The sequence below is a fragment of the Crinia signifera genome, chromosome 3 (assembly GCF_055691185.1).
Source record: "Crinia signifera chromosome 3, ASM5569118v1, whole genome shotgun sequence".
NCBI lineage: Eukaryota > Metazoa > Chordata > Amphibia > Anura > Myobatrachidae > Crinia > Crinia signifera.
In genome coordinates, this window is record NC_139219.1 from 283,604,444 (window position 1) to 283,632,186 (window position 27,743).

Below are 27,743 nucleotides of genomic sequence, written 5' to 3' on the forward strand. Positions count from 1 at the left end.
ACAGAAAAGGGGTGGAGAGCTGCGCTAATAAAAATATCAAGTACCAAGGAAGAATACACTTACACAAAGGGGGTGTTTTTTGTATTTTTACTGAATATAATAAATCATATTTTAATTTTAAGAAAAAACAATTGTACATAAAAAATATATATATGAAAATTCATATAATTTCCAGGTGGCCACCTATAGACATATATCAATATATATTAGTACATAAAAATGCAATTGGATGAAACATAAACGTATACGTTTTAGTAAAATAGGTGTTTGTACTACACCCTATAATTTGAAAAAAGTATAATGAAAAAGGAAAAAAAGGAAAAAAATGGAAAAAAATCAATAAAAGAAACAGATCCTGTCTCCGTATTTTGGTACCACTTTAGATTTAGTGGTTGTAGTGCAGTCACTATTTGTGGTTAGAATCTGGATAGACAGTATGTATGCAGACGCTAAGTGCGCGTCTCTCACCTGCGCCTCCGTGCGCTGCTGGCTGGAAGATCTGAGTGTCCCTCCGGAGCAATGGTGGAGGGGAGCTGGCCAGGTAGATGTGGTTGCTGGCTGCCGCTCTTACCCTCCAGACCCGTGCCGCTATTGATGTTATGGGCGGTGTCGTCTCTCTCACAGACGCTGGGTTCACTGGTGCATCATTGGAGTTCTCAGATGTGCCGGATGGAATATGCAGCGAGGTGGCAGGTGGAAATCGCCGGTGCAGGTGCCGTAATTTTTCTGCTGATTTTGTAAGTTTTGCAGGTACAAGTTCCACAAGGCTTTATGCACTGGACAGGCTGGAAATTCTCCCTCTAACGCGTTTCGCCCCTAACAGGGGGGCTTTTTCAAAGAGTGTTTGATTTGTGTCATTCCTCACTTGATTTGTGTCATTCCTCACTTAATATACCCAGCCACTGATTGCCACTGATAAATGCCTTATCAGGAGCCTAGTGGCTCATTCAGCTAGAACGCCTGATACTAGACTGGAGGTTGTTAGTTCGAGTCTGGAGGAGTCCGTAATATATGAATGAAAATTTTTTTAGTATATGCATGTATTTCAAGATTTTTATCTGTGTATTTATGCATTCTATATGAGAATAATAGTAACTATAAATGTAAGCGTAAAAATTATACAAATGAATAGAGTAGTATCAAAAATATCTCTAAACCTGGAAGTCTCTTTATCTGAACACTAAATGTTTATGTATAAACCGTGAGGGAGAAAGAAAATGGAATTATCCATATATATGGATTTTTTTCTATTTATATTTAAAGACAAAACCCTCCATCGGTTTGTTTTATATAATTTCTTGTGTATATGTTTTTCTTTTATATATTTATTTTTATACTCTTGTGGTAAAGATGTTATTTATTTACCTGATTATTTTTCTGTCAGTTACTTACAAATAAAGATAGTTATAACGATGCAATTGGAAACCTGTTTAGATCCAGGAAAATGTTGAAATCAACTGCACCTGTCTCACCTCCCCTAGACCAATTAAAAGGGAGAGACAATCAGTGGCTGGGTATATTAAGTGAGGAATGACACAAATCAAACACTCTTTGAAAAAGCCCCCCTGTTAGGGGCGAAACGCGTTAGAGGGAGAATTTCCAGCCTGTCCAGTGCATAAAGCCTTGTGGAACTTGTACCTGCAAAACTTACAAAATCAGCAGAAAAATTACGGCACCTGCACCGGCGATTTCCACCTGCCACCTCGCTGCATATTCCATCCGGCACATCTGAGAACTCCAATGATGCACCAGTGAACCCAGCGTCTGTGAGAGAGACGACACCGCCCATAACATCAATAGCGGCACGGGTCTGGAGGGTAAGAGCGGCAGCCAGCAACCACATCTACCTGGCCAGCTCCCCTCCACCATTGCTCCGGAGGGACACTCAGATCTTCCAGCCAGCAGCGCACGGAGGCGCAGGTGAGAGACGCGCACTTAGCGTCTGCATACATACTGTCTATCCAGATTCTAACCACAAATAGTGACTGCACTACAACCACTAAATCTAAAGTGGTACCAAAATACGGAGACAGGATCTGTTTCTTTTATTGATTTTTTTCCATTTTTTTCTTTTTTTTCCTTTTTCATTATACTTTTTTCAAATTATAGGGTGTAGTACAAACACCTATTTTACTAAAACGTATACGTTTATGTTTCATCCAATTGCATTTTTATGTACTAATATATATTGATATATGTCTATAGGTGGCCACCTGGAAATTATATGAATTTTCATATATATATTTTTTATGTACAATTGTTTTTTCTTAAAATTAAAATATGATTTATTATATTCAGTAAAAATACAAAAAACACCCCCTTTGTGTAAGTGTATTCTTCCTTGGTACTTGATATTTTTATTAGCGCAGCTCTCCACCCCTTTTCTGTTGTATACATTTTTCCTCTGATTCTCAGCTGGTTATAGTATATTTCCAGCTAGAGATCAGTTGCAGTGTACCTACACTTGTACACTCAGAGGGCTGCAGCTCTTATAGTATATATTAATTATTGTATATAAATATTTTTTTCTGTGCTTTAAAATTTTATATAGCGCCCTAATTTCGACACTATATAGTGTCGACCATTCTGGAATTATTTTCAAACTAATTCAGAAAACATTTGCCAAGCCATCTGTAGCCTTTGTGAAAACAAAATAAGTAGAGGTAAGGACATTAAGCATCTCAGAACATCTACCCTATTATGTAATCTGCAGCAAGCTCATGGGAAGTATAGGGAGGGTTCCAAAATTGATGCTGAAAAAGAAGCAGTCCAGCATAAAATGTGTCCCTTTTCTTTAGTGGACCCCAACACTTGCGATCCCCACTACCAACACCCTCAACCTCAGTATCCTCAGTAATGACCAGGGATGGTTCTTCTGATACTACTATTGTGCTAGAAGAATCCTCCCCTTTCCAGGATTCTGCAGAAGAATCCTAGATAACAAGGTCTTCTGTTACTGCTGCTGCTGCTGGGGGTAGTTCTTCAACCCAGAAGTGTCCCAAGAAAACCCATTATACTACTGACTGTTCAGCAGTGCTTGGCAAGGAACAAGTATGTCAGTTCTCATCCAGTGGCACAGCGGATCACTGAAGCCATGAGTGCCATGATAGTATTGCATGTGCGTCCAATAACTGTCATCAATTCTGTGGGTTTCACACAATTAATGGAGGCTGTGTGTCCCTGGTACCGGATTCCATCTCGGTTGCATTTCATCTGGAAAGCCATTCCTGAGCTGTAACAGGACATTAAATCTAAAGTAATCCATGGCCTGAAAAGTGGGATTGCAGCCAGTGTCCATTTAACCACGGATATGTGTACAAGCGGTAATGGACAGACCAAGGATTACATGGCTGTTACAGCCCACTGGGTGGTTGAATCCCCTCCAGCAGCAGCAGCAGTAGAATCTAGCAAGCATCACCAGCTCATTCATTGGCAGGCTACTCTATATCACCGGCTTTACTAAGAGGCATACAGCTGAGAACCTCTTGGAAAAACAGAGATGTCATAATGACATGGCTTACCCCACTTGAACTCTCCTCAGGATTTATGATTTCAGATAACATCCTGTTTTGCTCACACGATCAACTTAGTGGTTCAGGCAATTTTAAGGGCGTGATGTGGGTTGCACGAAAAATTTGCGGGCATTTTCGTCATTCCGCAACATCGTGCAGGAGATTGCAGCAGCTGCAAGAAAAATTTAATCTGCCCTTCCATCAGCTGAAGCAGGAGGTGCCAACAAGGTGGAACTCTGTATATGCTTCAGCGGATGGAAGAACAGCAGAAAGCCATTCACAGCTATACAACAAGCCAGCACTAATTTCTTTGCTGTGCAAGAGTGCTGAAACCCTTTGAAGTAGCCACCTGTGAATTGAGTGCCAAGACTGCTAGTTTGAGCCAGGTGGTTCCCTTAATTAGGCTTTTGGAGAATTAACTTGAGAAATTGAAGGAGGAGATCAAACAAAGCCCATGCGCAAAATATGCTGGACTTTTTGATCAAGTTCTTTTTTGTCTTTGACAGGATTCACGGGTTGACAATATGTTGATAGAGGACCACTACATTTTAGCAACCGTGCTTGATCCAAGGTTCAAGTCCTATGCTGTGTCTTTCTTTACAACTGACAGAGATCTTAAGACATGCAAAGAGCTCCTGTTGGCAGCTGAAGTGACATCTCCTCCTTCAATTTCGCAAGAATCTGCCCGTAAAAAACTGCTTTTTCCAAAAACATCTAGTGGGGGTAAAAAGCAGTCCACTGAAACACCTTTTTGGTCGGGTCTAAGGGAATTGCCCAGTATCAGTGACACCTCTAGCATGACTACTCCATCAGAGACGGTCACCATGCAGAGGTTAGTGGAGGACTATTTCAGGACAGCGTCATTGTAGGCATGTCAGTGAGTCCTTTCGGTACTTATATGTTAGTTGGGCGCCCACTTTAGTAAGTACGCTCATACCCCCACTGTCCATGTCGACATGAAGTTGTTTTCATATAGTGTGGCGAGCGCAGTGAGCCACCGAGCCCAAAGCGTGGCAAGCGTAGCGAGCCCCACGAGGGGACGTGTAAAACTAAGCAAATAGCATAGTGGGACATGACATGTAGATCTGCGGTCCCGGCCACAGACCCGGCAGCGGGGCCAGGCGGAGGGGTAAGGCAGGGCTGGGGAGGGGAACTACAGGACGAAATTCCTGGGGGTGGGCTGCCGACCGAAATTTCAGGGGGGGGGGGGGGCAGCGGCGGCCTGGCGGCGGGGGGGGGGGGGACGACGACTGATATTATAGTTACGCCACTGGGTAATACATTTAACTGTTAAAGCTTAAACTTTACTTAACATCAAATTAAATAACAAAGTCCTTGTAACATTCAGAATGATATATAAAAGGCACTGTAAGTAGCATTTCAAAGTTTAGAGCAGTACAGTTTGTATGTTTTTGAACTTCTAGAGTATATAACAAGACTCATTTGTGACACATTTTTAATACCATGCAGTTGACCTTTTCTTCTACTGTTGGCATTTTCAATCAGTTGAAGCATCTAAAAAGAAAAATAAGATGAATACCTAACAGCATTAATGCATAATATAATTTGAAGTTTTAGTTTATGGAGTCTTGTCTAAATGAAGGAATATGCAAGACTGTTCCCTTCGTGGCTAAGCCTGTAAGTGCTAATCAAACCTATAAACTTTCCCTACTTTACCCACATTATTATATTTCTCCTGCGCTAGGCAGTGCTCCTGGCTTCCGCTCTGTGACAGGATGATGTTACTGTTTAAAATATAAGAAACTGAAGAGGAGAGAAGAATAAGGATGGATCAAATGTATTTGCATAATTAGGCACACCCGCCTTGTAAGAGAAGGCGCAAGTGGGGGTATTTAATTTAAATCCCTGAAACCCATTTCACATTCCAAAAATAACCTGGGTCGGATACGGGTTGCTGACGTCACTACCGGGTCAACAGTCAAAAGGTTGACCACTATTGGTCGAAAGGTCTAGGTCAACATTGACAAAAACTCGACGTGTCAATGGTCAATACAGGAAAAGGTCAGTGTAAGTTTGACATCATTTTTTTTTACTGACTTACGTCTTACATCACGATCCTAGTGGACATAGAGGGGTAATATAATTTAGTGTGCCCAAACATGGCAGGTGCAGCAAGCCACGCAAGGGGACGCATTTCACTAATTCAGTTTCCATGTCAAGTAATGTCAATACACATAAAAAACAAAAAACATACAAAAAACATAAAAAACTTGTGTTGACCTTTTCCTGTGTCGATCATTTCCATGTTGACCTTTTGCTTGTGTTGACTTTTCGTCAATGTCGGACCAGACTAAAGGCCCAGATTCTCTAAGCTTCAAAAGTAAAAAATGGAGAGTGATAAACAGCCAGCCAATCAGCTCCTACCTGCCATGTCACAGACTGTGTTTGAAAAATGTCAGACAGGAGCTGATTGGCTGGCTGTTCATCCCTCTCCATTTTATCACTTTTGAAGCTTAGAGAATCTGGCCCTAAGTCTAGTTGACCAATAGTGGTCAAAACTAATTATTTTTTTTGTAGTGTTTTATTCACGTGCTGAGTGGTTTTCAGTTCTGAAAACCATGTGACTATTTTTGTAAAATTAGATACTATGAAAATCGGGAGCACTCATACCCAAAATTGAGCTCAAGGTTTTTTACATGGCTAAACTTACAATTAAATTTCCCCATACAAATGTACATTAATGTCATTAAATAATTGCCCCATTTGTCAATGTTCTATAAATTGTCTATTATTTTCTCATCAACGATTGCCAAGATAGCATAGGATTCGTATAACATACCAAAGCATATCAGACTGCTGCCAGTAGGGCTCGGTCACTGAAACTGCATATATCTGCACCACAGGGCCGTCTTAACAGCAGTGTCGGCCCCTGGGCAAAGCACTGCACAAGGGGCCCTTACCCATTCTCCCCTCTTAGGGGTGGGGGGTGGTATCAGCAGCAGCTTTGATGTCCCACGGGTGGCAGGGGGTGCTCTATCTTCCACTCAACATGTAGGACCTGGAGCAGTAACTTCTGCTAATTGCTCCTTTACTGCACAGGAGGTGGGAGGGAGAACACTAATGTGTGGAAGGGGGCACTGAGCTGAATGATGGGTCCCGTGTAAATGACTTCCAGGGAGGTAGGGGGTGTTTTATAGGCAGGGGAGGGTTGGATAATGGAGTGGGCTTAATATTCGTCATTTTCCGGTGGAAGGACAGCTTGTTTGACTGCAGATATCTCCATTATCTGGAAATAGATTTCTTAGCCTTCAATAGTATATAACCTAGAGTCCCACCTTTCAGGAGATGCTGGGAACTTGGGGATCAGAAATCAGGAGCCAGAGCAATCCATTGACAAAAATATTAAACTGTACACCAGACGTTTGGAGCTGGAGAAGGGACCGGCTGCTGGAAGGCTGATATCTCTAGTTCTAGGCATGATAGAGACAAAGCGCTAGTGTCGACAGAAAGAGGAGAGTCCCAGCTCTCAGAAATACTCTAAGTCAGAGAGAACCTGAGAAATATGACTGGGAATTGCAATTAACAGTTTGGATGTGCACTGCTGCTTTGAAGTTGGATATCTCCAGTTCCCCAGGGCCGATTTTCACAAATTCTGGTATCCCTGGAAAAAGGGGATCCTCAGCTTCACGGTCCTGCTTCACCAAGCTTTATCTGTTGGGTGCAAGCTGAAAGCTGGTGTCTGATGGATTGCTGAAGTTCAGCGCTAACTTTGCACCATAACTTTTCAGTGGTGATTTACGGCATGTACTATAGGCTTGTTTGAACATTATGTGACTGCATAAGAGGTTGGGGCATCTCATTTTACGTTATAATTGCCCTCACATACAACAGCAGTCCCATTCATTTCCATTCCGCACGGAAGTTTGATTTTACTGGAAGAACTTAATAGCTGCGTTTTTATTTTAGCTGTCTCAATGGTGCCAATTGCTCTCGACAATACTGTCCTTAGGGAGCACAATTTTACTGCATGGTATCAGTCAGTTGCCATCTCAGAGTAGTGACCGGTGATATACAACCCTTTATAGTCTCTCCGTGGTGTCCAGGCACCTTCAACCCAACCATGAAAATCCCTTTATCCAACCAGAATTTTGGGCCTCATAGCAACATACTGAAGAGGTCCCCATCTCAATGCTTCTAGAGTCATCCCTCCACAGCATTGTAGTACCCTAGTTAATGTTATGCCCCATAGTAGTGCCTTAGATTTTTTTATGAACTATCTTAGTTAGCTAGATAGCATGATGTAGAGTTCTCATTAAATTCACATTATTACATACAGTATGGTGTCCCCAGTTCATATTATGCCACATTACAGTGCACCTTGATCATAATATGCCACATTAGAGTGCCCTCCGGTTCAAATTATGCCAAATTACAGTGCCCCAGTTCATATTATGCCACATTACAGTGCCCCTTGATCATAATATGCCACATTTGAGTGCCCTCCAGTTCAAATTATGCCAAATTACAGTGCCCCAGTTCATATTATGTCACATAACAGTGTCCACTGTTCATACTGTGCCATATTAGAGTCACCCAGTTGTTGCTATGCAACAATAAAGTGTATTCCGCATTTTAACAAGCAGATTCGATCATGCCACATTACAGTGTCCCCTTATCATTATAACATACACTACACCCTCCACACACTGAGAATGTAATGTTAAACAATACAGGCTTGGCAATGGTGTCTTGAAAAATGCTTAGCTCATCTTGAATAATATGATTACATACACAGTGTGTTGAAATTGGTGCTATGCTGCTTAATGGAATCTTTCAGTATGAACTTTATTTACAATCCAACAAAGCCACAGTGTTGAAACCCTGCAGGATCTTTCTTAAGGCTTGATAAAGACCCTTCAGGGGTTGAAACGCGTTGGTGGTGAACTAGGTGGATGTGGTCACTTTTGTAGGGATGTGTGCCGACCTCCGTCATTGGTCAGTCAGCGTTAGCCTGCTCACAGTCAAAATACTGACGGTGAAAATACCGACAACCATTGGTAGACAGTCAAAATACCAACACATTCCAAATGCCAACATTCATTTTGCTGAAATGGTCAAAATGTGGACAGTCAAAATGGTGACATTTAAAATGTCGACATGTGAAACAGTCAACATGTGGTTTTTCATGATTTTTTTCTTTGAAACTGACTTGTTTTTACTTCACGATCCAAGTGGGCATAGAGTTAGATTATAATTGTGTGCCGAGCGCAGCACGGCGAGCGCAGAGAACCATGCGAGGGGATACAGGACATCCCCTCCCCATGCGAGGGGATGTTGACATAGACACAAACAAAATTTTGACTTTTTGACATGTGGACATTTTAAATGTTGGGCATTTTGACTGTGTCAGCTTATTTTACCATGACGGCATAATAAATGTCGGCATTTTGAACATTTGATATTTTGACTGTTTACCAATACTTGGCGGTATTTTGACCATCAATATTTTAAATGTTGGGAGATTATACTAAACCCATTTATGCACTTGTGTTCTGATTTCAGGGATGTCTTAATAGTGTGCATGCAGCATAGGAACTGTGCATGTACCAGACACAGACGGAGGTGGCAACAGCAGGGAGATTGATAAAATAGGCATATCTGGGTGGTTACTGGACGGTAAACATGGCTGATCCCAGAGGACTGTTTTGTCTCACGGGTGTTTCGCGGGTGTGCAAGTTGACTTCCCTACACATCTGTAGCACGCAGGCAGAGACTGGACGTCTGTATCAGATCAACCAGTATGGAGTGAGTCCAATTCCAGACCCTAATGGTGATAGAATTTGCAGGGGTTAAAAATGATGATGAAGCCTTCAAACAGTATTGGAGCCAGAGGTCCCTGTTTGTTCAGTGGGTCACAAGTTTTAACTTGCCATTTATGTCAGTGATGTCCAATATGTAAACAAAAACATTTTTTTTTTGGGTGTTAAAAAAAAATTCTCTTACAATAGAGTCTATTGAGGTTCAGGAAAGGAGAAAGCCTCTAAAAGATTTGGGTCTTAGCCTTGGAGAGAGATAAGAGTCCCCTTTTTTCACCGTCATCGTTATCCATACACACTGGGCAAAAACGCCCAGTGTGTATGGATAATAAGACTTGAAGTAAAACAAATCTAGAAACTAGATTTAATTAAAAAATGTGAAATACAATGGTCTGCTTTGCAGCTACAGGATTCCAGATTATCCTTTAAATTGCACATTTATGGTTTTAATAATGCTTTAATAAATTCTATTTTCCCAGTCTATTTAGAAATCTTGTTATTTTGCCCGGCCACACTGTATGTCCTGAAGTAAGATTGAATATAAAGGTCACAAACATAATTATTTGCAAAAGCCTTTTTCCGCTAGTACAGCAATGTTTACAATTAGGACTGAGAGACAAATACACACATGCAAATTCTCATCAGTCTAATAATCATGTAGCACCCCTGCTGGCAGTACAAGCCTATTGCAACTTATCAGCAAAACCATTTGTAGTTCAACCTCACCCCTACAAAACCTGCCAGACATCTCTCCGAAATCCATGCAAGGCAATATTTAGTAATGTTACAAATGTTTAACACTGCCCACTATCAGATGGGACCCCCGTACATCCAGTGCAGTAGAGAGCCTGGCTGGGGCCCAGGTACTTTTCAGGGGGTGAGGGTTAATTGGAGGCGTGGCCACGCACTCTTACAATAAAATAACACTTTAAGCACCTCCTTGGCCACACTGCAGCCCAGTACACAGCAGCATGTTTTGAGTATAGAAGAGCTGTAGGTGCCACGTAATGGAGGGGGGGGGGGGTGCACTGGACCCTTCATCAGACCTGGGCCTGGGTAATTAGTACCCTCCCCCCCTCTCTTGGGACCACTGCGTACCCCCTGACAGTGTCCCTGCTTGTTCTATTCTCTAACAATTAACATTAATATACTGTAGATTACAGAGTCACTTGCTGATTGGTGAAAGACCTGCACCCGTGTGGATGAAAATCAGAAAACGAAAAGCCAGTAACTGATATTGCAGAACTGATTCTGATGAGGAGCAGTTATTTATAAAGCCCTTATTCTATTGTATTAATGAAATATTAACAGTATTTTATGTCCATTGTACTTTACCTAAGATCCTCATACACTGCTGCGACTTGTCTGAGCCTTAAATTGCATCCGATTTCCCTTGAACTCCGATGGCAGCTCCCCAGGAGTCCTTCCATCCGATTTTCTACTTAATGTACTATTTTTACATGTGATTTATCTGATGGACTGCACCACAGGGGCTGGCAAATACGTCTATATAAATCAAATTGCAAGTGATATATCGCAGGTACTAAAAACCAGCCACGATGTACTTATGAGCAGGCCTTAGGTCAACATGGTGAACATGGGTCGACATGGTCAACAGGGTCATTATGTCGACACAATCATTAGGTCTACATGGGAAAGGGTGACAGTCAAACGTTGACATGGGGGTTTCATGTTTTTTTGTCCCAAATGTCGACATTATCAAAATGGACACCATATTGGTGCACCCTGTCCCCTCACAAGGGAATTTGTCAAAATAGGTGTGAAATTTGCCAAGCAAACATTTGTATTCACCATAATGACCTGTAATGTTTAGCTTATATAGAAATATAGTATTTTTTTACAAAACATTTTTTATTTGAATTTATAGAACAAATGTGAGTGATGCTGGCATTTTTAGTGGATATTTTGCGCATGTTGGCACTCAAAGGGTTAAGATAATTAGAAGTATTTAACATTGCACATCACAACATGAAGCTGCTAGTAAAATAATTATGAACTACATCTTAAAACTCTAGCTGTGTACACATGGGGGCAATATATTGCTCAGTGTCCCGTTTCCATCAGCGACCAGAGATGGTCTCTGACGAACAGGAGACTCTGCCGGGGGAGCAGCAGAGGGAAACAGCTGATCGCAGGAGCAAGCTACTAACCTCTCTTAGCTGATCTCTATCCACACTCCCTCCCGTCCTCTTCGCTCCGCCTGCCGCCTGACCACACACCTAATCACCTCCTCCCACTCCCGTGTCCAAGACTTCTCTCGCGCTGCCCCCCTGCACTGGAACAACCTCCCGCCACCCATCAGGCTTTTTGATTCCCTTACCTCCTTCAAGCTCTCCCTCAAAACCCACTTCTTCTGACTAGCCTATCCCTCCTCCTCCTAAACTCTTTCGCTCCTCCTATCCTTCCTACCCTACCCCTCCATCTGTTCACATCCATTCCTACTTATCCTATTGTTTTTCGTTTGTCCACCCACCTCCTTTTAGTCTGTTAACTCTTATGAGTAGGGACCTCCTTCCTCACGTACTCACCCTACCTCTTTACCTCACCAGTGCTCCTGTCCTGTTCTTCCCTTCCTCTACTTCATCGTCAGTCTCCTCGACAATTTTGACACCTACTTCAGAACTGATGCTGATTTTAGTTCTACCAGCTATACCCCTATTTATGCTGTATTTTATCAACACACCCTGTAAGTTACCTTGTAATTTGTTTTATGTTTGCTATGTACGGCGCTGCGGACACTTTGTGGCACCTTATAAATAAACAAACTACTACTACTACTAGTGAACACTGGAGCGTGCACCAAGCGATTTATCGCTGCAGCACAAACAAATCACTACACTGCACCATGTGTACACAGTACACACTTAACAAAACCTAAAAAATGAAAGCAAACAGCACTTTATACAAACACCATCCATTGGCGCAGATGTGTCCCGCTACATTGTTGCTGTATATAGCAGCTTACTGTAGCAAGTCAAAACTTCACACATCTTCCTGTGTGTGTTTATATATTTGCAGTTAGGGAGAAAATAAGTGTTTCTAATACACTTTGTACAATAACAATAATAAAGATGCAAAAAATGATAAAATGTATATTTTGAAAAAGTAATTGTATTATTGAAGGATGCAGATTTTTTTTTACCCATATACCTTGGAAACATCCACCAGAGACACCTGTCCCTTGAGCGCCGCTAAAGCTTCTATATAGACCAATGTTTGTCGGGATTTATTTTTTTCAAATTGAATATTGATTAGGTACAGATGCTAAATAATGTAGCTCTCAGATAGGGAAATCTATTAATGGCTGATCAACTAAGTGAATCCCCTGCAGGCTTAGGCAATTGTTTAACAGGAGTAAATCAATGATGCCATTAGTCAATGTAGCTGGCTAAAGGATTCACATGCACGGGAGCGCATCAGCACACTGAGATAATGCTGCAGGTCTCTACAGGACAGCTTTAGAGGAGGACACCGCATCAGCACACTGAGATAATGCTGCAGGTCTCTACAGGACAGCTTTAGAGGAGGACACCGCATCAGCACACTGAGATAATGCTGCAGGTCTCTACAGGACAGCTTTAGAGGAGGACACCGCATCAGCACACTGAGATAATGCTGCAGGTCTCTACAGGACAGCTTTAGAGGAGGACACCGCATCAGCACACTGAGATAATGCTGCAGGTCTCTACAGGACAGCTTTAGAGGAGGGACACTAAATTAGAATTGCAAAATGCTTCATGTTTAATGTTACATTAGCACAGCCATATACTGATGACTTCGCCTCATGCAAGGGGCGCTGGGAAATATTGTGCACAAACACCCAAAAGACTTATGGCAGGGAGTCACACACTGGTCGTCGACCATGGTCACTCAGCATTTTGAAGCTGCCATAGGCATGTGCAATGTAGGGGCATCACTGGAGTAAATGATACCCATTGCCCTGAAAAGTCCCCCGCACGCACCCTGTGGTGCAAGTGACTAAAAGGTGTCATGGACTCACTATCTGACCACGTTTTCACCACACTTTGAAGCTTGATACATGAGACAGATAAGAGCTGCTGCTGCATGTGTTAATAGTGTTGAAAGATACTTGTGTAAAAAGGTAACATATCTAAAAACATACAGGTTGAGTATCTCTTATCAGAAATGCTTGGGACGAGGAGCATTTTGGATAATGGATTATTCCAAATTTCAGAATATTTTATACTCACCTGGTTCAGAGGTGTCCTCCAGCATCCATAGCATCCCCCGGTGTCCAGTGGCAAATGCAGGATTTTTAGAGGGGGGTTTCCAAATGTAATCCAAAATCTCCCACTCTGCAGCACATTGGAGTAAGTATGGGAGTCTGGGGGAGTGGTAACTGCCCTGAATATTGGTCTTTTTATACAATGGATACTATGGAATACAGTATTAATATTTAACAGTACAGATGGTCTATAGTTAAGGCTGTTTCAAACATTTAAATCAGTGGTCCGGAAAAGGTTAAACATAATAAATACATACACAAACATAATAGAAACAGTACTGCACTTTCTAAGCTCACAATCTCCCAATTCATTGTAAGGCTTCTGTCTCTTCCTCCTGGCAGCTGCTCTCTGGTCCAGTGCAATGTTTGAGGGCTCAGATCTACAAATACAGTAAATGTGGTAGAAGAAGCCAGGATATTTCATCTGGTGTAATCTTTTACAACTAATTAGGACCTATATATCAAACTTTCTAAAGTGAACAAGGGAGAAGTTGCCCATAGCAACCAACCAGATTCTATATCTAATTTACCTACCACATCTATATATAAAAAAGGCTAACCACTCCTCACCTCTATGAGGTGAAGTACCGCCAGTGACCCCTAGAGGCCACCCGAGGGACCAAATTTCTCCTTTGTGTGCTCAAACATGTCATAAAAGAAAGTGAAAGCTATTTTTGCAGGGACACTGCTCTGTTTCAAAATTACTGAATAGGAGAGCGAGAGCTTTGAAGACAGAGATTGAAGGTAGGAACCCATAGGGACTGGGGGTGGGGTGGAGAGTTTGTAGGCTAAAAACTGTCACAGCTCAAAGTGAAAGTAAAACTGTCACAGCTCAAATTAAAAGTACATTAAAAAAGCCAAGTGCTGTGCTTCAGCGTTTTCTTTCCTCTTTGCGTTTGCTGGATTAAACACCGGCATCATTTTGCGGCCCTACAAATAACATATTTTTTATTTTTCCTTTTAAAGGAAGAGACATTGACATGTCGTCGTCCTTTCTGTCAGCAAACCTGTATAAAGGTGATCATTTCGTATACTATTTTATCGTACTAGGTTATAGGGTTGTCAACTCGAATTTGTTCTCAAAATGGGCAAAACCATGTGCACTGCAGGTGGGGCAGATGTAACATGTGCAGAGAGAGTGAAATTTGGGTGGGGTGTGTTGAAGGCGAAATATAAATTGCAGTGTAAATATAAGGCAGCCAGTATTTATAATGCACAGAAACAAAATAACTCACACAAATCTAACTCTCTCTGCACGTTACATCTGCCCTACCTGCAGTGCATATGGTTTTGCCCATTTTGAAAACAAATTTGAGTTGACAACCCTATAACCAAATTTGTACTGCAATCAGATCTGAATAAGGGCCAAAGTCACCTCATCGGGAATCTGTCAGCAGCACTTTGGGGACAGGGGCCTGATGTAGATGTCATCAAGTCCCACCCCCAGTGTGGCAAATCCCTCAATTTGCAGGTCTTCGAGGAGAGGGCAAGGCTTAATGATGCAATTTGCATCTTTAGCCCCACCCCGAAAAGCTGCAAATCGCAGGCATTTAACCACTGCGGCTAGGGAGATTCAGGGGGTGCCGACGCTATCCCGGAGGGTTGCCCACCTTTCCGTGGGGCCGGGAGGGGGACCCGATTTTCGGGTGCCTCACGGCCATTCCGGGAGGGTAGGCAACCCTGATTCATATATTGCGATTAGATGTACAAATGTAGACTACTTTTTTATGTGTTGGCAAACTCTGCTCCCGCCGCTCAGTAGTTCTCACAGAATGTAACAAGGCAATATCAATTCCCAAGCAAGGAATGCTCAGCAAATCGGATGCTTTTCCTATCAGTATTTATAGGTCAGACTGGATGTCAAGTGCTCCTTCTAGTCAATTTGTAATGTTGTAACGCAGAGAAAACACATGGAATGTCTGCTGAAATTGGCTTATTAGGGTCACAGTGACCAATGTACTAATATCTGATGCCTCAGATTGTGGTCACACAGTAACTGCTATTGATGCAGGGAACGGAGTACTCCTTGTCTGTAAGATTGCATCACAAAAGCAAGGTTGCATGCACCTGAGAGTCTGACTTTGACATTAGCTTGTCTTGTGTATGTCCCAAGTTCTGTTCTACCTAACTCCTCTATGGGGGGTATTCAATCCTGGTCAAATTTTTCACAAGACAAAAAAACAGCAATTTTCGCCCATTTCATGGGCAAATCTGACTCGCTCTATTCATCGTCGAAAACTGCGTGGATCGACAAAAAAGTTAAATGCCATGAGCGTAAACATACTCAAAAACTGGCGAAAATGCCCAAGATTGAATACTAAAAGTCGAATTTTTGCAGTTTTTTTTCGCCTGGCCAGGAAATTCGGGCCGGGATTGAATATCACCCTAAATCTCTCTCCGCTTCCTATCTTTATCTTCCCCTTCTCTCTACATCAGTACTGTGGGGTCAGTAAGAGAAATGTGAGCAATTTACCAGCATATACATTTATATAATTGTAAACATATCCAAATGTACAATGAAAAGAAAGATTAAAGAAATAGCAAAATATATTTTACATTTACATAATTTTTATATTTTACATTAGAAAGTTCTAACATCTAATTAATTGTCAAAAATAGTTTTTTTGATCATTAACTTTATAAGGCAATTCATTTTAAATAATAATGACTGTTTTATTATGAAAAACTCATGTCCCATGTCGTCCTTTCTCGTATGACCACTTTTGCTTTGTGTCGATCTTTTGACCATTTTGACCTAAAGCATGTTGACCTTTTTCATGTGTCAACCTAATAACTTTGGACTAATAGTGGTCGACCTAATGACTGTAGACACAGACAATGTCAAACTACTGGCAACCATATTGTATACAGAAGGAGCCGCTCTCATCTGAGTGGCTCCCGGCGCACCGATCGACATCCCCTACCGGCGAATGGGGCACATACACGTTGCAGATGCTCATGCACCCCATTCTCGACAATGAGACACTTGAGCGTCCACGTCTGCTGGCATGCCAGCCACCAGATACCAGCGACTGGCACGCCGGCGGAAACAATAACAGACTCTACTGCAGTGAGAGCTGGGGCGTTGTATCCGAAAGAGAGGAGGGAGCCCGAACGGAGGAGGCTGCACACAGGCCTCAACCTCTTTTAAAGCACCAATGCAAATAACATATAATACATCTATAGGTACCGGAAATGCTACCTAACAACTATAGTTCATTATCGTCATCACCAACAACATGGCCACCATCATGTAATGTTGATAATATAAACCATTCCTTTTTTGGGGGTGGGAAGGGGATGAGCGTTGGGTGTCTACAACACTTTTTTGTCCTGGGTAGTTGCTATATATTTTCTGCATTCTGGTGTGTTTTTTCCTGGTGCCGCTGTGGCTGGAAGGCAAGGAGTTAAACGTTGTGTTTCTGACATATATAGGACTTGTTTGTCTTCTGGCACTGTCAGCTTGTTATAGGTGTCATGTGCATCTCTCCCTATTTGTAGTATTTGAGTTATTACCTTCACAGCTATTGGTATGGTTTCCAGTCTGACAATGAGAAAGAACCTAATATATTTGTCTTTCACATAATGACCAGGCTGCGTATTTCTCCCATCTATCACACACACTTATGCATACATACTCTATACATATTTATTTCATTGGCTTCCAGGCATTTCTTTGTCCCCTTGGAGTCACCCTGAAATTTCCTTATAGGAGACAATTTTAGCTGCTTACATTGTATGGAAGAAGTAACAAGAGTAATTGTATTATCATGTTAAATAGGACCTGTCCCGTCTTGTTTGTATACGAACGTTACTCTGAGGGAAAAGATAAACAATGAGAACTCCATTCTCCCATCAGAGAAGCAGCTGACATGCTTCTCCTGTAGGTCTGATGGCCCCTACACACAGGGCGACATTCAGGCATTTTCTGAGGGATTTTAGTAAATCTCTCAGAAAATGCCTGGAAATACATGTAAATAAATATAAATGCATGGCCCTGCCGGCCTGAATCCGGCGGCAATTAATAACCTGCATGCAGGTTATTAATCCGTTAGGGCCAGGGTTCTCTACAGAGAACCCTGACACCTCGCTCAGCACACAGCGCTCTGCAGAGAGAGACCGAGTGTTCTGAGGGAAGTAGCTTTGCTCAGAGCGCTCATCGGCCCATGGACCTTATTTAGATCGCTTCACATCCCCCGTAGCTTCGCGCGAGGGGCCGATGTTTGGCACATGCGCATGTGCAGACCCATTTCTGTGCATGTGCAAACGTCGGGTGCGTGCGGCCACAGCAAACAGACTATTTGCCGGGTGCACAAACCCTAGACTGTGGGCGGGGTCGGGGGGCCAAGGACTTGCCCATGGGAACGTCCAGCGTTTAATAGGCGTTCCCATGAAAACGCTAAGCGTTCCCATGGAAATGGCCTGGTGAGGCTAGTGCGGGGAGTGGGCAGCTGACATCACCGGAGTGTAACCTTAGATATGAGTGGACCTTCCTCATCATTCGATGGTCAGAAACCATTGATTGATGCGGGTGTACCCCCACAGCCTGCGAATGGCTGTTTATGTTAAATATCCATTCTTAGCCCCTGTGAAAGTACACGGCATGCGAGGGGGGTGGGCGTACCGGCATTCGGCAGGTGGCGTCTGGTGGACTTGCAAGGCTACGAATTTGCAGCCTTGTGAACCAACCAGAATAACCCCCTATGTGTAGGGCCCTTGAGTTACCTAGTCAGAGTCTAACCTCCACACACAGCGCTGTCTGGGACATTAGGGGTATATTAATTAAGTGGTGAAGAAACAAGTCCGTTGAAAAGAGAGGGTTTCACCCAAATATGCTTTTTCACAATTTCATGAAAGGGTTATATCTATTGTTCTAATCTAGCTACTGGTGCTGGTCATCCCCCTAGATGGTATTGGTGCCCATGTAATTTACCTGCACATCTGGTGCACCAGTGGCCAGGTCTGGGCAATCTGGCACCGAGCATGTGGTCTAGTGGATTACAAACTCTGATGAGATGGGGATAATGGCGTTTCCACTATATATCAGTGTTATTAATAGTTTCTGCTTAATAAACCGAAATATTCCATCCATTTAGAAACTGATGAACTGAGAACCTTTTAATTCATCTGGAACATTTCGTTTTATTTCAGGAAACAGATCCAGAAATCATGCTACCCTATAGCATTCATTTACATACCACATAGCTGATACTTCATTCTAAGGAACTATACCTAGTCATCAAAATGTAAATTGTGCTTGTTTGCAGTGACCAGCTGTTTTGGTAATTGATTTGCAATTGGTCATATTCAGCATAATGAGAGAAAATCACACGGCTTTATTTCTTGTCTTGTCTGCTTTCATTCCAGCAGCTGTGAGCTGGCAGCCATGTATGGCCCCTTGGACAAATATGGGAGCAGTGGCGGAAGCAGTTTGATTGAGACGTCAACCAGTAACCTGGGCAGTTCCATCACGGCATGCAAGAAGGTAACTTTTCAAGCATACAGTACAATATATGTCTTATATGTGTCAGGAACAGTGGTTGGCTCAGATGCTACTGTACATATTCAAATCAATATGATTGCTGTTGGCAGCATCACCTCTGTTTTAGAAGCTTTAGTAATATACCCATTAGAATCAATTAACTAACTTGGGATATTTATTTATTTATTATTTATTAACAGTTTCTTATATAGCGCATACATATTCCGCAGCACTTTACAGAGTACAGTTGAACATTCACATCAGTTGGCTGTGCACACTCAGGGCGAGATGTACTAAGCTTTGAAAACTGATAAAATAGAGAGTGATAAATGTGCAATAAATCATCTCTTCACAGACATTTTTTTTAAAAATGCAGTTTGCAACATGGCATTTAGGAGCTGATTGGCTGGTGCATTATCACTTTCCACTTTTAAAGACTTACGTCTTAGTACATATCAGACAGAGGGACAGATGCACCAAGCTTCAATAAAGTGGAGAGTAACAAACAACCAGCTCCTAACTGTCACGTTACAGGCTGGGTTTGCAGAATAACAGTTAGGAGCTGATTGGCTGGTGCGTTATCACTCTCCACTTTATAACTTTTGGACTTTTAGTACACCTGTCCCAGAGAGCTTTGATTGGCAGAGCTACCTGCATACAAGAAGAGCTGCTGCGTGGGTTTCAGTATGATTGACTGACGTTTCACTGAGGTCATTATAACGACACCCATCGACCGACAGTGAAAATACCAACACTGTCAATAGATCGACACTCATTATACCGACATGTTCAACTGACTGGCATGGTCAAAATACTGACATTTAGCATGCTGACATGTCAACATGTCGACATTTTATTATGGGTTTTGATGCGCTCAGCACACTATTATATTCCCCCTCCAGGTCCACTATGAAGGTAAAGTATGAAAGAGGTCTGTTTCAGGGCAAAATTGCTTGAAAAGTCATGTCGGTGTGTTGACCTGTCGACAGGTTAAATGTTGGTATTTTGACCAGGTCAAACTGAACATGTCGGTATACTGAATGTCGGTATATTGGCCGTGTCGCTATTTTGACTGTTGGTCAATGGGTGTCTGTATAATGACCGTGGGTGCAACCTTTGTCGGTAAACTGACAGCATCCCACTGTGTGTGCCTTACTGCAGCAGCTCATTGCAGCCATCTGTCGTCTATCAGCTCCTCTGTGCTGCACAGCAGTATTAAGTCACATTGGCTAATTAATATTCATTATGTGTGTGTAGTTCACAGACTTGTGAGTCCACCAAACACCAGCCAGGCGAATGCTGCCCCGCACCACCCTCACAGGGCCATTGAATGATGTGGAACATGCACACATATCTAGGTAACTCTCAGGTCACATAGATTTGCATGCATCCTCAGGAGGAAGTGGGCGGGAAGCTGACATCCGGTGATGTCAGCTGCCCGCCCCCGGCACTGAGGTTACAGCCCGATTACCATGGGAACACCCATAAACGCTGGGCGTTCCCATGGGCGTGACTATCCGCCGCTGCTCCACGCCCCCTGCCACAGTCTCAGGTGTGTGCACGCACCCGGTGTATGCACATGAGCAGAAATGACCCTACCTATGAGCATGTGTCCACCATCAGTCCCCGTGTGAATGTTCTGGTCCGTGCCTACGGACCAGAATAACCCCCTATGTTTGGTAATGGCCAAAATAGCCACAAGCAAAAATAAGCAAGATTGTAACTTTAGTAATAACAGGCAATTGCTGTGATAAATGGTGATAGAAAATCTTCGTTATCACTGCTTATGATAGAGACCTTAGCCACACTTACTGTATCTAGCTTAAGCCTGAAAATTCATTAAAGTTGTGATCATCACAGTGGACTGTTGCATCCCTTCAGTAAATGGAAACATACTTCATTCTACTTTCAAAAAATAATACAATGGTGCCGTACTTTATCCCAAAATGACATGACATCTTCCCTAGATATCACACTGTGTTTTGGTGCGAGCCTGTAGAATAATACATGGAGCCTTAAGGACCAGTTGGCAGATATTCCAGCTCCATCAATTGAAACCACTGTGATCCTGCGTATAAGCTGGAAGCATATTACAGGGGATCTTTGCTAGAGCTAGGGCCGTTTTAATCCTTTGGGGGGGGGGGGGGTCACTTTAGACAGGGGGGCCCCCTTGCTCTTGTCATTACTGTCTGCAAACTGCATGGGATAATATTACACTTTCAAAACACAGAGTAAAAGCAGTATTGACTTGGTCAATGGGTAACTGCAGGAGGGGGGTGGTGTTATTTTATATATATATATATATATATATATATATATATATATATATATATATATATATATATAGCTTACGTGGGGCCGGCACTCCGTGGCCACTGAAGATAAACTTGCCCGGTGCCTTCCAAAAGCTTCCCCGTTAATGCAACGGGTACATTAAATATCTCTGGTGGCGGCGGCACTCTCAGACGGAATAATGACACAATACCACTGTAGAAGTGTCCAAAGTTTCAGTGCATAGCACTTTTATCAAGAACAGTGTAACAGTGAGAAAACATAACTTACCCCCATAAATAGCACGCCAACCCCTCTGAAGAGACGCTGCTTCCGCCCGCTCCAGTCAGCTGCTGGTCACGCGGCTCTGACGCGCGGCTCTGACGTCAGACTCATATATATATATATATACATTATGTACACATACATATCGCATGAAAAGCCTGTGTTTGTTCCTCTGTACCTTACTCTGTAGGACTGTAGGAGACCCCACTGCCTCTGATTAAAAACCCTCCCATGAGGAGGCTGCTGCTGTTCTCCATGGGCCTGAGAAGCATGTGATGAGCTTCCCCAATCAGAGCTCAGCACAAACATCTCAGCCTCTGCCCTCTTGTGCAAAGTGTCATAGGACTACCAGTGTGTATTGTCTCCCAATGCTCAGCATCAATAATCATTGTCACATTGGCAGATAGGTGAACCTGCAGCACTACCCCACTCCCATGCCCAAAACCTTTAGCTAAAAAAAATAATAATATTTTTTTGAATACATGCCGACCACAGGGGGCCCCTTGTTAGAGGAGAGCCCAGGGGTACTGACCCCCTGTGCCCCCCTTAATCCGACCCTGGCTAGAGCATGTGTACTGCATTACAGGGGATATTTGCTAGAGCATGTGTGTTGCATTACAGGGGATCTGTGCTAGTCAGAGCATGTGTGCTGCATTACAGGGGATCTGTGCTGCATTACAGGGGCTATGTGCCAGAGCATGTGTGCTGCATTACAGGGGATCTGTGGTAGAGCATGTGTGCTGCATTACAGGGGATATGTGCCAGAGCATGTGTGCTGCATTACAGGGGATCTGTGACAGAGCATGTGTGCTGCATTACAAGGGATCTTTGCTAGAGCATGTGTGCTGCATTACAGGGAGTCTTTGCTAGAGCATGTGTTCTGCATTACAGGGAGTCTTTGCTAGAGCATGTGTGCTGCATTACAGGGGATCTGTGCCAGAGCATGTGTGTTGCATTACAGGGGATCTGTGACAGAGCATGTGTGCTGCATTACAAGGGATCTTTGCTAGAGCATGTGTTCTGCAATACAGGGAGTCTTTGCTAGAGCATGTGTTCTGCATTACAGGGGATCTGTGCTAGAGCATGTGTGCTGCATTACAGGTGATCTGTGCCAGAGCATGTGTGCTGCATTACATGGGATCTGGGCCAGAGCAAGTGTGCTGCATTACAGGGTATCTGTGCCAGAGCAAGTGTGCTGCATTACAGTGGATCTGTGCCAGAGCATGTGTGCTGCATTACAAGGGATCTGTGCCAGAGCATGTGTGCTGCATTACAAGGGATCTGTGCTAGAGCATGTGCGCTGCATTACAGGGGATCTAGGTCAGCAACCCTCGAATGATTTCTGCTTCGCACGCAAGCTGCGAATGGATCCATTTGCATGCGTGCAGGGAAAATCTGCTTGCGGGCGGGTGTTCATGTGGCATTTGCAGCTTTGCAGGTCAATCAGAATTACCTCCGCTTTGTGTAGATGCATGACATCTCTTCAGTGCAGGGGGGGATAGAGGGAGCCGGGGCTGCCCAGCTGCTTGGCATGCCTCCGAAAATGACAAAAATGGGGGTTGCGACTTAATGGCAGGCCCTCTCTGTCATAGGCAAGGCTCATCTGGTGTGTGTGGTCCCAATTTTGACGTCTTCAAAGTTGAGAGGTATGAATCTCACATGGTGTAAAAGTAAGCAACTACAAAATCTGTGCCCCAGTGGTAGTTCCACCTCTGTCTATTTTAATTTGGGGCCTAGAACCCCAACACCTCCCCAATTGTTAATCCGGCTCTGGCTCAGGAATGCATGATAAATGTCTGCCGGTGTGACATGGAATGCCAGTATTGCACTGGGCTTCTTTCGTGTAGTTCAGATGACTCACTCACCTCGATGCTAAATGCATAAGCCCTCATTGAGCTGTAAGTGCCCAGTGCGTGCAGTCAGGTCTCCCAGCGCTGCACTATGCTGGAAGCTGATCCGCACTGCGAATTCACAATGCCTTCCGATTGTCTCTGCTCAGCAACAATCCATCCACAGCTTGTTTTCCTTTTAATAACCTGTAATTAGGCTGGGTAATTTAATTAGCTGAGGTTCCGTGTCTGACAATGTAGAGATCTGATTTGGAATAGAAGCCTTGGTTATTTATCTCTCTGGTGTATGTATGGCTGATTCATTTAGTGATCTCAAAGTAATTAAATCTTTGCTATAGTCATCAACACATCAACTGCTCAACCTTTCATCCTTCTACCATGTTTGCTAATATACTACACACAGACTGATGCCACAAGAGTGTGTTATTTCATGGTACGATGCACATTCATTCTATAAGTTCTACCCCATTTCAATTTGTCTAGTGTAAATAAGTATAGCCAGATGAATATATAAGTTGAACTACTGTATGGCATCTTACATAAGTGCTATTAGGGAATACAGCCTGGGTGCATTCGTTGGTACAGGTGGGGAGAAGGTCCAAGATTATACAGATGTGTCCTCTTCTATCCTTGCTGTGATGCGCACGGAAATAGTGGTACAGCGCGCTTGTTCATGTGTACACTCCCGCAATGCCATAGACTAGATGGGAGCCAGTGTGGGCATGCCCCCGCCTCCCATTCACTGCAATGCGAACACTTGTGGCATTTGGAACAGGTACAGAGAAGGGCGACTAAGCTAGTAAAAGGTCTTGAATCACTACAATACAAAGATAGGTTAACCAGGCTGAATATGTTATCACTGGAGAAACGGAGGTTGAGAGGTGATATGATTAGTATGTTCAAATACAGGATTGGGAATCATATGGAACTGGGAGATGATTGGTCACTAACAGGCCTATACTTAGGACAGGCGGGCATGTACTGAGGCTTGAGGAAAATAAATTCCGTACTGAATTAAGAAGAGGATTCTTCACCATTAGAGTAGTACAACTCTGGAACTCATTGCTGGTTGGGGTGGTTACAGTAACTACTGTTAATGAATTTACATCAAAACTGGATACATTTCTGGCCACTAAGGTAATCCTATAGATATGACTTACTCAAGTCAGTAGTTACAAGTTAGATAGGGTGAACTCGATGGACTAATGTCTTTTTTCAGCCTTAATTACTATGTCCATAGCGATACCGCTACAGAACCCTGCTAGATGCACTTAAAAACCTAGGTTACTTGCTATCTTCCACAAAAGCAAGGATAGCCGCAGTACAAGTATCTATATCTTATGTTGGCTATAAAAGGGAACAGTGATTAAAAAAAAAAACCTTAACTTATTTTTAATTTCAGAATATTATAAACTATTTTAAATATAACGTATGTTTTTTAATCCTATTTTTTTAATACTTCACATACCACTGCCAGCCGATATCACCATCCCTATCTAAGGATGTGATAATATCATCCCACACCACAATGTGATAATTAATTACAATGCATGGATGTATCAATTATCGCACGTAGGGAAAGAGATTGTGAGAAACGTCTGCCCCTGCTATAGTATTGCGCAGCATTATTGGGGTATACTTGCTCTAAGAAGTAGGTAATCCACTTTTGCATGACCCGCGGTACTGCAAAGGGAGATGCTGCTCTGCAGCATCACTTTACTGAACCGGGGGTTACGCAGCAGCACAGGAGGACCTGATGGGTGTTGTTTTTTTTTTTTATACAGTAATCAGCTTGTGTGTCCATCGGACACACAACTGATCACACTGGCTGATCAAGCTCTCTCTGCATACGGCCAGAGAAAGCTGTACAAGGGCAAAAATATCACAGTGAGACTTATAATTACACTATCAGGAAGGAGTAATTAGCACCATTTTTGTAAAGTTTTTTTAGTAAATTGTTCCAAAACACCCTTATTCACTTTATTTTAGTAAAAAAAAAGTTAATAAGTCTGCCCCTAAGACCTTTCCATTTCTGTAGTAAGTGGTGATAGAAATTCATAGTTATTGCTGCATAATAGTGTATTCCCTTATTGCAGATCTTTTTTGGCAACTGTCCCCAAAAATAAATCTGCAGCCCAGTTGTCTACCTTTCTAAATCTCCTGCTTCCCTGCACTGCACTACTAATCTCCCAGAATCTTCAGATTGTGCAAGGGGGTGCCACTAATGGTGCCCACACACGGGACGATTATTGTGTGTGATTTGATCACGGACAATGTAATGGTTAGTATTGCTACCTGCACTGAGATCATGGGTTCGATCTCACCATGCCCCTTCCTGTGCAGAGTTTGTATATTCTCCCCGTGCTTGCTTAGGTTCCCTCCGGGTAATCCCGTTTCCTCCCACATTTATACTGGTAAGTTAATTGTCTCCCAACAAAATTAACCCTAGAATGTTTGTGGGTGTGTACATGTGGTATATATATATATATATAGATTGTAAGCTCCACTGGGACAGGGACTGATGTGAATGTTCATATATTCTCTGTAAAGCGCTGCAGAATATGTGTGCGCTATATAAGAAACTGGTTATAAATAAATCTATTTAGTTTAAATTGCATCATATCTAGTTCAAATCACACTGTGTTTATTTGCAAGGCGTGCTCCCACGTAGTCAATATCGCAAGGCAAAATAGTATGCTCATGCAGGTCTTTTTTAACTACATTGCATGTTATTGTACTACATACTGTTGAAGTGTAGTCAAAATCTGGTGTAGTTCAAATTGCACAGTGTGTACAGTCCAAATCGCATAGCACACATTGTGTTTGGGCGCCATGAGGAGTTTATTTGCAGGGATCATGATTTGCTGCAGTCACTGTGATTTAATGTAGCTGTTCAGGAGTCCCTGCTGACGAGTCTCATTATCCCCCCTTGTGGGAACCCCTGAGAGGAGAGACAGACAGAAGCACATGATCACACGTAGGGTCTTCTTATCTGTGCTGATGTTCACTGGCCCATAGCATGCTCCTGCTGCTTTTAGTGAGTGACTAGGGTAAGAATTTTTAATTAGAGCATCTGGTGTCTATCATGATTTGGCGATTACTATAATGGTATAGAAAACAGCACATCCAAAAATATAGGTAGCGCCTAAAGTTTGGAGACAAGAAACTCCATATTTCACACTATAATGTTAGTATCAATACTTGCAAAACGTCCCAAAATATATTGTTACTAATTTTATATAGAAATTTCTCACAACATCAAGCATAGATACACCCATATGTGAAGCTAGACATGCTCTTTGGGCACTATGACAACAGCACACTACACACATCCTACTGTTGTCCCTGATTCTAGTTTTCAAAGTAGGTCTGCAGTATTAGTTAGTACAACTGTTGTACACCTTCATTCTTTTAAACTTTTCAATACAAGGACTTCTGGGAATCCTATCTGCGCATATGATGGCTGATGCATGCTTTGCAGGGGACACTAGGAGGGATCCTCTCAGAGAACATGCCAGTAAGAGGCCCATAGGCATTGCCTACTGCAGGTTCATGTATTTCAGGCAACTGGTGGAATGCAGCAAGTATGAAATGTGACAGTTAGTAATGACTACAGCTGTGCACCAGCTAGGTGACTTGGAAAACGTGGACCGTTGGTAGATCACGAGGACCGGTTTGGCCAGCCCTGGCCTTCTAGGTCCAAGCTAGAACAAGTACAGATGGAGCCGCACTCATTAGAGGAGCTCCTGGCGATATCAGAATGGGGAGCGCGCCCGAGTAGCTTGCGTGCCCCGTTCTGTGGGAGGCTGTAACAGCCCTCCTCCCATCTCCCCACTCCTGTCCGCTTTGCCCCAGCCTTCGGTCCACGCTCCCATCTGCATTGCTGATGGGGACGTGTGAGTGAGTGATGCTGGATCCATCTGTATATCGAGCTTGGTGCATATGACTAATGCGTTAAAACCTCTGAAAACGTATTTTTATATGTTTTACCATTTTTAGCTTCCATGCTTCCTGCCCAGTATTCTAGCACATTGCTAAATTTGGCTTTATATGTGTCTTACTTGTACATATTAATTAAAGGATAAATTCTACCGGTGCTACTTTAATAATATACTGTAATAATCTCCTAATAAAAGTAGTATAATGGTCAGTTCTTAGAAGATGCATTGTCGCATTTGCTGTGCAAGAGAATTTAATTATTGGGCCTTATTCAGTAGGGATCGCATATAGGGGCCGATTCTGCTTCACTCGCAGTGAACTGAACTCGGCGCCTGCCCCGATGGTCGGGATTTTCACATT

The 27,743-nt window shown here is 42.9% G+C and overlaps 1 protein-coding gene across 5 annotated transcripts in view; it reads left to right on the forward strand.

The window, feature by feature from the left end:
- Positions 1-27,743, forward strand: part of SPHKAP (SPHK1 interactor, AKAP domain containing) — a 170,998-nt gene that overhangs the window by 51,362 nt on the left and 91,893 nt on the right. For 3 of the 5 annotated variants that reach the window (XM_083178312.1, XM_083178308.1, XM_083178310.1), the window contains one exon: positions 18,924-19,041. In XM_083178312.1, coding sequence (XP_083034438.1) covers positions 18,924-19,041 — 118 coding nt within the window. The remainder of the gene's footprint in view (positions 1-18,923; positions 19,042-27,743) is intronic. The other 2 variants (XM_083178309.1, XM_083178311.1) reach the window with 1 other exon arrangement.